Source organism: Centruroides sculpturatus, unplaced genomic scaffold (genome assembly GCF_000671375.1).
Source record: "Centruroides sculpturatus isolate CEXI.00-Female unplaced genomic scaffold, Cexi_2.0 scaffold677, whole genome shotgun sequence".
Classification (NCBI taxonomy): Eukaryota; Metazoa; Arthropoda; class Arachnida; order Scorpiones; family Buthidae; genus Centruroides; species Centruroides sculpturatus.
Window position 1 is genome coordinate 273436 of NW_019385011.1, and position 11308 is coordinate 284743.

Below are 11308 nucleotides of genomic sequence, written 5' to 3' on the forward strand. Positions count from 1 at the left end.
CAAAACAATAGAAAAATTATCGGGAATATCGAAGGAAAAATTCTTTACCACAGCAGCACAATAAAACCGTGTTAAAATAAATTCTAACATATCTTAAAATTTAATTTATATCAAAAACCAACCAATCACATTTCTTATGTAATTAATTCAAGTATTTATAAACAGGACAATTTATGTGTAATTTTTATTTTAAAAATTAATTTTTGTGATTACTGTGTGTCAAACCACTACTACTCAAAATCAGCGTTTTAATTCGGATCTTGTCTACGTAGGTGCAACAATGCGCAACTTGCAGCAATGTATCAAAGAGCATAAATATACGATTAATAAGAAACTTGACAACATTGTGCTACCGGCTTACGCAACACAACACGACATTCAAGTCCATTGGGATCGGGCGGAAATAATTAAACCTATGACAAATTTATATACAATGAAATATCTGGAGAAATTAGAGATCTTTAAGGCACACAAGAAAACTGGTTGCATCAACCATAGAGATGCGGACTCTTTACCTACCACATGGCAATCCTTTTACAAGAATTAATGACTTTATTTATTTTTATTTTTGTTAAGGGATATTTTTTCGGATTAATTTATATTTTTTGTTTATTTTATCAACACAGCTACTTTTCCGTTATTTATATTTTAATTTTGTATTTACGTTCTTTTTTGTGTTTGATTTCATTCTATGTTATGGTAACTGAAGAAGATCGTTAAGAAACAATCAAAAATGTTTTTACATTATTAATTTTTATTAGCTGGATTATTAAAGGTGTGTTTTATTAGTAGTATATTTATCCAGTTTGTTTGTTATATAAGTATATTGATCAACAAAAAAGGTGTAGTGTTTTACCATGATAATGCCAAATTTCACACAAGTTTGGTAACTCATCAGAAACTGTTACAGCTTAGATGAGATGTGCTATCACACCAACCATATTTGCCAGATCATGCACCCTCAGATTATTACTTATTCTGGTCTATACAAAATTTTTTAAACTGTAAAATATTTACTTGAAATGAAAATGTCAAAAATCACTTGGATCAGTTCAAAGATTCAAACTTTTATGAACATGGAATCATGCTACTTCCAGAAACAATGGCAACAGATATTTGTCCAAAAGGGTCAATATATAATTCAATAAAATATTTATTTATTATAAAAATATTATTTTTTTTTTTTACGGAAAAACAAAATTACTTTCCGAACAACCCAATAATTGGAGTTCAAACCTGTTCAGATTAATGATTGCTTTGGATTGTTCTGAAAATTTTCTGATGTATTTTTTATATTAATATGGGTGTTTCTCAATATCCTGTAGTTAGATGAGCACATTGCATTATGTTAGAATCACTTACACCAGTTAGTTTTTTGAGAATTGACACTGTTCTTTTTTGTTGGGTGCCCCTAATTGTATTGTCATTTTTTTCATACAGCATTGAAGAGGGGTTGAAAACTTAAACCAACCTGAAATGCATTTGTAGTCCAATTTACAAAATAAAGTTGTTTCTAACCAGAAAGCTGAGAGATCGTCTACCAAACTTGTTTTTTGGATTAAAGAGATGTTATATATATAAATTAATCTTCACATATATTAAAATTTATTTTGCAACTATGCATATTTCAATGTATTTTATCAAAGAATTGGTGTATTTGGAAATCATTGATACTGATCTCAGATTATATGCAATAAATTTATTAATTTTTAATAGTCACTATTCATAATCATACTTTTAGAATTGTCATACTTTAATTGATATTAATGTGTAAACTGATTGTGTAAGTATTTATTACTATATAGAAATGAAAAATATTTTTTGATAAATGTAATATTTAAAGCAATTTAAATATAAATGATTTAATTTTATTGATTTTAGGAGCTGATACATTGCGCAACTATGAATTAGTTCTTCAACAAACTTTATACTTTAATCGCAAACCAGCCTATTATCTGAATCGTGGTTTCAAACTGGTTTGTTCTGAGCTGAATGGACGATTTGTTAGCAATGAATATTTGCAAACTGTAAGTACTATATTTTCAGTACTACTTATGCAATGTATATAAAGTATCAATTTGAACAGCTCACTTGCCAAATCAAATTAACTCCACAAAACAAAAGTATAAAATTTGATAATATAAATTATTTTTTAAACTTTAAATTTAAATAAACAGTGTAAAATGTACTTTTATATACCATTATATTAAAGCATGGTTTTAATTTAATGATATATATAATTAGTTATGCAGAAAATGTAAAAATATTAATGATTATATTAAGGATTTATAAATGGAGTTAATTGATTTGGCCTGTGACTGGCTCAATTAATGAATGTTTTCTATTCCTGTTCAAGTTTCATAATTGCTTTTCTGTTTCTGTAAATAGTACTGTTTAATGTCTATCTTTTGTACTTTAAATGGAAGGAAAGAAATTATTAGTTTTATTTTTGTATTTTTTGTTAATTTTTTTTAAAATCTAATACTAAAAAGTTACTTTTGTCTCACTAACTTACTAATATGAAATATTTGAGTAGAAGCAGACTTCTTGCAGAAAAATGAGATGGAGGGTACATTTGAAAGAGAACGTTCAGTACACAACCAAAAAAATCCAAAATATGTCATGTCCAAAAAATAAGCATAATCATCAATGAAGATTCCTCACTGTCATTCATCTCCTCCAGTGGCTTTTTTGAATTAGTATGGCTCAAGATTTTCCAGATTTACAATAGGTTCATAGGAAATGCACCTCAGTCCAATTTAACTAATCACAAATTGCTTTATTTTTCTCCAAAACTGATACCTGTACCTATCATTCCATTGATAGGAATCTAGGTACAGTCTGTAGAATGATTATCATCAGATGGAAAAGGAAAATGCAGAGAACCAGATAAATTCCAAGAAAATTGTGGAAGTAGACCAGAACTCCTAGTTTTTTTTTATAATTTTCATATGAATTTTTAGAGCCTAAATATTTTAGCTTCAATTTATCCTTCACTTTCTTCCTTTTTTTCATAATTCAGTCTTATATCCTAAGGAAATTGATTTTGTTGAAGACATTATGTCGTAATCTGTTTCTTACTTCTGTTTGTTACTATAGTAGTATGGAACAGATAATGATACAATGCAAATATATCATATGAGGGTAGGTTTTTTTTTAGCTCTGATGGTCCATAAAAAAAAAAAAAGACAAGTGTAAATAACAAAATGAATTTATTACCAAAAGTTAGGTACAAACATAGCTTTTGGTATAAATTCATTTTGTTATTTACACTTGTTTTTTTTTTTTTATGGACCATCGGAACTTGAAAAAAAAAAGCCTACTTAGTTTAGCAATTAATGTCTGAATGATTTACTCATTTTTACTGTTTATCAGAATTGTTAAGAGAACTGTACAGTCATTCTTCATTATAATTTAGTTATTTGTGTTCATCTTTAAAATTAATCATTAAAATAAAATATAGTGAAATAGTATCAATTGTTGCATTACTCCCATCTATTATAGTATGTGACTTGTGACCACTGCCAATTGACCTCCCAGGACGACTGTCCAAAAATTTTTTAGTTGCAATCTCACTTGCTCATCTTTTCTTTGGAAAATCAAAGATTTTATAACCCTTGATTTGCTTTGTGATTAATATTGATATGAAGATGAATAAAATGTTAATCTTAGATAATTTATGAATTTATTTGCAATATTAAATAGAACATGCTCAGCAAAATATTAAACAATAACCAAACACCTTTATCATTGCCAAGAAAGTTTATTTAAAACAAACATTTTCGACCTATTCCATAGGCCATTGTCAGATTGAAAATGGACAATTGGAAGATTTCGTTTCACACGATCAAATACAAATATTTAAAAAAAAAAAAAACTGGCAAAGGATTAAAAAATAATATACGTGTAATGTATAAAAATATATATAATAAAAACAAAGAATAAAATAAAAATAAACTCAGAAATACTACTAAATATAAGTAACAACTAATACGATTTAGAACAATAAAATTAACGTGTAAATTATGAGTTACTGGCGCACTTTTTAACAATATACTTCCAGGCTGATAAAAGGCCTTTCGTGTCCTTCGCATTTATACGTCTCTTCCAGTTTGCTCTTATAAATCTCTATTTTCTCAGCGGTTTTCGCTAATGTTGGGGAGCTCACTGGTTTGATAATGTTCGCTTTATTCCATTTAACTACCGAGCTTTGGGTCTGAGCCATCCGGGATAGTACTGTCGCGTTGAAACTTTTTCTGATGTTATACTTGTGCTTACACTCAAATTCCTTGTTGTAACACCGATATAATCTTTCCTAATCCCCAGCTGTGGGTTTTCATATGGTATCCTATGCACTCCTGCTTTTTCTTCCTTCCTAATGCTATCCTTGTCATTTCTTAAAATTTTATGTAGGTTCGGGGCTTTTTTTAGAATTATTGTTGACCCTTTGCAGTCTGCAATTTCTTTCATAATGCTTTTGGCATATCTGTTATAAGTGAATTTTATGATTTTACCAGGACATTGTTTTGAGCCCCTTGTTATGCTTTTCTTGCATCTTTTAACAATTCCTGTTGTTGTGTATTTTTTGTACCCTAAGGCTTCAGCTACTTGTAGAATTCTGTCAATTTCCTTTGCTCTGTCCATAACGTTGTCACAATATAGAAAGGCCCTTCTGATTAGAGCCCAGAATGCTGCCATCTTATAATAATATGGATCATTTGATTGCGAGGGGATATAAAGCAGACTGTGTGTTGGTTTAATGTAAACACTGGTAGATAAATGCTCTTTCTTGAATTGGATGTTGATGTCCAAAAAATGTATTATTACGGAACTTTTCTGTTCTAATTACAGTTTTAGGCCATCGTTTTTACAATTAATGCTTTCAATGTATTCATTTATCTTAGTTATTATTCCATAATATAAAGACGTCATCCACATATCTTTTAAAATATACTATATCTTTAAGGAAGTCATATAAAACTCTTTTCTACAGTTTTCTAACAACCAACTCACAAAGTATTCCTGAGATCAGACTTCCCATTGGATTTCCCCTTTTCTGTCTATATGTTTGACCATCATAGCTGAAGCTAGACTCATAGCAAATTAAGTTAGCCAGTTCCACTTTGCTGTGTAATGTATCAATTTAAGGACCTTGTTGAACAAGAATTCGAGTGGTGCTTCCTTGCATGAAAGAAATTGCAGACCGCAAAGGGTCAACAATAATTTTAAAAAGAGCCCCGAACCTACATAAAATTTTAAGAAATGACAAGGATAGCATTAGGAAGGAAGAAAAAGCAGGAGTGCATAGGATACCATATGAAAACCCACAGCTGGGGATTAGGAAAGATCATATCGGCGTTACAATGAGGAATTTGAGTGTAAGCACAAGTATANAAGATCATAATGCTGAAAAATTTGCTTCGTTTATTCTATTACACTTTCAACATGATGCTCTTCATCCTTATATAGTCTACGAAAAATCGCACTTTAATTGATATGAATTTCACAAGAGAAATTCAACTATATCAATTTCATATTATATATAATTTTGCAATAATGTTTCCAAATTATATAGCTTTGTTTAATGAACATTGTCAAACATATTGAATTTGACTATCATGCAGAAATCTTTGCTAATGGCATAAATATATGACAATTTATAATATACTTTGATTTTTTTAATTTATGGGTTTTTTCCCTCAAGCATATGCAATTTTTTCATGTTAAGTAATTGTAACTATTTCATTTTATTTTCAGGGTGGATTAAAAATACTCAACCATTATCTTGGGAAGAAAGTCCAAATCATATATTATCAGTTGTAGCTTATGATTGTGGTATGAAGATATCTAAACCAGTTACTGTGAATGTTAAAGTAAATCGCATTTGTCGAATTGGTTGGAAAGGTAATCTATGAATTTTTAATTTAGATGATGAAAAGAATAACAACAAATAATTTTGCTATTATTAAAGTTACTCTCTGATTGATGACTAAGTTGGTTCTTTCACAGCAAAATATTTACTTACTTTTGTTAGTATGGTGTGATGTGATATATAAAAATTTGTTTCCTGTTTAAGAATATTGAACACAATAAACTTTTAAGACTTGCATAATTTGAGGAATAGTTTTGTAATTTCAAGTTATTGTAGTATATGTAATGTTTGTAATTATAGTTACTACAATTATTTATTTACTATTTAAAAATTATATTTAATTTGTTATTTTATAATTTTTGTAGGTATTCATGAAAGAATTGAATACACACCAGGTTCTGGACGACGAGCATTATTTTCTGAAGCAGAATTGGAACTTTGTGATGTTCCTTGCAAACCAGAAAAATTATCCACTAAAGTCTCTTTAATCACTCATCATATAGGAAAAGGTTGTGATCGTGACACCTATTCAGTAGATTCACAAAGAAAATTGTGTGGTAAATTATATTAATATATGTATTATAAATAATAAATAAAAATATAGTTATTTAAAATTTATTTTTATTATATATATTAGGTGCAAGTTCAGATAGTGTTGATTTGCTTCCAAGTCCTGGAATTGGAGCAGAATGGACAAGAACTTTACCCATGGATGATGGACATGATAGTGATCAAATTTACGAATTTGATGGCGCTACCAATGCTGTTGTGGTTCCAGAAGTGACATTGAATCATAATTTAACAGATAATTTTACTGTTGCATTTTGGATGAAACATGAACCACCACAGGATCAAAATAATACTCATATTAAAGAGCATATCATTTGTAATGCTGATGATCACAGTACGTTAAATTTAAAAAATTAACTACTTATTCGTAAAATGTAGATATTTCATATTTAAATGATTTGAATATATTATTATTAAATTCTTTATCATTTTACAGAGATGAATAGGCATCATTATGCAATATTTATTCGAAATTGTCGGCTAATTTTATTGTTAAGAAGAGAATTTTATCAGGAAAGACCAAGTGTTTTTAGACCTGCTGAATGGCGTTGGAAACTAGCAGAAGTTTGTGATAACCAATGGCATCATTATGCTGTTAGTGTAAATTTCCCATCGGTGAGTGAATATAATACTATAATTATATTTTAAAATATTCACTGATATTAATCCAGAAAATAATTCATTTAAAAATATTTTTAAGAATTAAGTCAAAAGTATATAAAGACAAATCTATATACACTGGGAAATATAATGAAGATATTGTAATAGCATTAAATTCTGTTATGGCTAGGTAATAACATGTAATATAAAACCTATATAGCTATGTCTATTGATAACAAAGGAAATCTTGTTAAATGGTTAAAATACTATATTCAATCCTACAGTAATTTCAAGACAATAAAATGAAATTCATTACAGTGCATGAACTCTTATAACCAGATGTGAAATTGAATGATGAGAATAGATTAACTTACTACTTTTGGCATAATATGAAAATAGTCATTTTCTATCTTTAATTTTTGTAAAATTAAAATTTTGGTGAATAATAATTTATGTTCCATTGTTAAAAGCATGAAAGTATAATCTTTACATTTTACTACTGTTGCTCTAGTCATCTGTATAAAAAGTCAATTGTAAATAAAAATGCCAAAATTTTCATTAAATACAGGTGTATAAAAATTCAATTTATGCCATTTTGCTTTTACTAAACACCTACATTAGTATTTGTTCTCACTAACTGAAAGAAATCAAGACGATTTTTGCTTTTATGAGAAAGACAAAAAGCAAAAATAATATTTAATGTTTGTTTTGCTACAAGCTGTTTTAGAGATATTGAGCATCTCAGCATCAAGTGTGTGTGAGCATCTATGCTTTAATCTCAATTTATTTTGTGCATCTGTTAACAAGATATGTCCTAAGGTGCAAAAGGCCTGAGAGCTCATAAAGGTGTTACACTTGGCATGAAACTGGACATAATTAAGCATTTTGATTTGTGGTGAATGAAATAGAGACATTGTGCATGTGCTAATCTTGGCTAAACTTTTATTTTTGCTGTTTGCAAGCAGAGAGGGGGGAGGGATCTCGAAAACAGGTTGCTATTGGTTCTACTAGTAGCAAAGTAAGGGTGTCTAGCAATCTGAAAAATTTGGAAAATTCAGGTCTGGAAATGTTAGGGAAAGTAATGTAATTTTTAAGTCTGAATTTGCAGGAGAAGCTAACTTAACTTTATTTAAAAATGTACTGCTTTGAAACTAGTGAAGATCAACCTAGGTTATAAAGTAGTCTTGAAGTTGACATAGGACTACAGTCAAGTTATCAGTGAATAAGCATGAGAGTAGTATTTCCAAAGGGACTTGCATATCTTTCTATAAAGATTGCGAAAACTTTGTCAGAAATGAGTACAACTTTACCTTGGAGAAGAGTTCTTTCTGGCACAAGTTAGTCTTTTCTGTTAGTTTGTCATACTGGCCATTGCATTGGGTTATTAACAGTAAACAGATGGCAACAACCATAACATGAAGAGAGTTTACAAACTGTCATGTCTCCATAAACAATAAATAAGGTAAAAGTATTCAAGTCCAGAGACAGGCTGAATGAAGTTTACTTGAATTTGCTATACAGAAGAGAGTAGTTAAGCAATCTTTCAAAGTTTGTATGGAAAGTTATAATATTTTCATATGGAAATGCTTTTATGGAAGGGGGATTTAGCATAAACCAGGTTTTAATAGATGAAAATTGTCAGGAAAACTCCATGGTTGTTTTGCAAACAGTACAATGCCATTAGTAATGCAGGGGCTTTCTGAAGGGTGACATAATGAAGTTGACAGTTTTTTTCTACTGAAATGCTCTTGTTTTAAAAAGAAGAGCTGAAGCCACAAGCACTAAGATAGAAATTGAGGTAACTGCAAATAAAAGGGCAACTCATCAAATAAGAACTTCAGGAAGAGAGAGACTGAAAGCCAAGTCAGTGGTTTTTCCTGTCATTAGGTTAATGTCATATCAACCAGTCTTATCATCATCATTAAGCTAATTGCAAACTTCATTTGAAATATTTTAGTCTTTTCGAAGTCAAATTATAATCTTACATATCAGTATTGTAATTTAAGCAACAGATACAAATTATTGTTTTTAAATTTATCTTTATTTCTGGTGTCAATTTTAAGTTTTAATGAAATTCTAGTATTAAATACCAAGAGTGCTCACTTATTAATAGCAAGACAGCTTGATCTGTAAATTTATAAGTATTTTTATAAGCTGGAAATTTATCAAAAGTTACTTGGAAAATCTTGGAAAAGTCAAGAGAAATTCAGTCTGAATAATGCTAGACACCTTGCAAAGTAGTCTTTTAGTCTGCATTCATTATTGGATAAAATGGAAAGGTTTTTGTGTGAGTGGATTGAATAGATAAATAAAGCATGATGTTATCTTCATTCAGGAAGAAATATCCAGTCTTTTCAATAAACTGAAACTTAAAGAATGGATGATAGTGATGAAAGTATTGCAAAAGTGGAATTTAAATGTAGTCATGGATTATTTGATTTGTTTTTGAGACTAGGCAGTTTCTTGGCTTAAAGGTTACTTACTGGAGATAATGCTTGTGCATAGTTTCACCAACTACACTGTACTTGCATTTCTATTCTATATAGGTTGTATATTTATCATTTTTGCTTTTACTGTATGTTAGTATTATTTTAGGTTTGGTGTGTTGTTTGGTATGATTTAGTATGTTCATATTGGGTCTGGTAACACTCAAACTTTTTCCTTATAAATTAGCAATAACTGCTTCTTTGCTTTGTTAGTTTTGCTTATAGAATGTTTCATAGAAATTTTCTACTTTGAGATGTTGGGAAAAACCTGCATGCTTAATTCAAATTTCATTATTTTTTAGAGACTAACTATCCAAAAAACAGTATAATTAATTTTTTTTACTGTTTTGTAAGTTTTATAAATTCATTCTCAAAATGAATTTAATTGCTAGAGTTGATATTTTAATCACAGTCATGCAGAATACAATTCATAAATATAAAAAGATATATAGTATGTTGTATTCAAATTAAAAAGTAAAGCAAATTTTTTTCATATGTGAATAACAAGTTAATTTTAACTTTCAAAGAAATAAATTATTTTAAAAAATATCTTTTTAAGTACTTTATTTTATCTACTTGAATAAAAATTTATAGAAACTTTTTACTTCAGGCTGTTTTGTATATAGATGGACAAAAATTCAAGGGAAATACTAAAAATCCAGATATAGTTGATGATTGGCCTCTGCATCCTGCAAAGGGTATTAACACTACACTAGTAGTAGGAGCTTGCTGGCAAGGTTAGTATTTAAATTTATTATTCTGTTAAATTAACATTCCAAAGTTGGACTAAAAGTACATGTGCAAAAATAGAAAATATTCTTTTAATAAATTGAAATTTGTTTATAATTTATCTAAGAGAGTAAATGTATTATTTGTTTGTTCTATTTATTCTGAAAATATTTGAAATTATTTTTGCTTGAATTTGAGTGTTATTACAATACTATATTATTGTTTTAAATCCTGTGCTGAATAATTTTTAGATTTATTTAGGTTGTATTTATTAAATCTGAAAATTCAGTAACTAATGATACTGAAATGTTTGGAACAGTAAATTTATTTTAAATCTAAATATGTTTAATTAGTAAAATTATTATACAAAAAACATGACCCTATTAGATCACTGTACACTGTGCTTTAAGAACAAGATCTTCTGTGCATCATTTAAAAAGATGTATGGATCATCGAAATTAAATTCAGTTATATTATTCAGAAGTTTTTACTTGATGTAATTGTTTATATAAATTTTTTCATTTTCAGAGTGTTTAAATTAACATCTGTTCAAATGATAAACAATACAAAGTTAACATTATCATCATTAATGATAAAATTAATGTGTGTATGTGAGACTTTACAATAAAGAATGATTGCCCCTCTTACTGTAGAAGAGTTTGATGTTTGTGAATTATGTATTTATTTTGTAATGTTGCATTTGTTAATATAGTAATCTAATAGACAATATGCTTATGGTTTATACAATTATCATTTTTTTTTTTTCAGCATTGAGTAATAAACAAACATTTTTTGTAATTCTTTTGCTTCTCATGCTTTAAGGACATTTTTTTTCTTTCTAATGAAGCAATGTTAAAAATTTTATTCGCAATATATTCATTAATCTCTTATTAAATGTTTCTTTTAAAATCTAAAAATTAAAAATATAAAATTTTAGTGATCTTAGCCATTTTATAAAGCACTATAGCAAAATTGAAATTTACAATTTATAATAGTGAAATAATTATGAAAGAAAAATATTAATATAAAAAAAAAAAAATAGAAGAGATAG

General features: G+C 28.2%; 2 protein-coding genes across 3 annotated transcripts in view; both read left to right on the forward strand.

Annotated features, from left to right (window-relative positions):
• The window catches only part of LOC111633389 (calsyntenin-1-like), a 31566-nt gene that overhangs the window by 3714 nt on the left and 16544 nt on the right, over nt 1–11308 (forward strand). For both annotated transcript variants that reach the window (XM_023377949.1, XM_023377948.1), the window contains exon 4: nt 1882–2027. In XM_023377949.1, the coding sequence (XP_023233717.1) occupies nt 1882–2027 (146 nt within the window). The remainder of the gene's footprint in view (nt 1–1881; nt 2028–11308) is intronic.
• LOC111633390 (calsyntenin-1-like) overlaps nt 5712–11308 on the forward strand; it is a 12303-nt gene continuing 6706 nt past the window's right edge. The window contains exons 1-5 of the mRNA XM_023377950.1: nt 5712–5904; nt 6238–6429; nt 6510–6776; nt 6879–7057; nt 10139–10265. Coding sequence (XP_023233718.1) covers nt 5721–5904; nt 6238–6429; nt 6510–6776; nt 6879–7057; nt 10139–10265 — 949 coding nt within the window. The 5' untranslated portion in view covers nt 5712–5720. The remainder of the gene's footprint in view (nt 5905–6237; nt 6430–6509; nt 6777–6878; nt 7058–10138; nt 10266–11308) is intronic.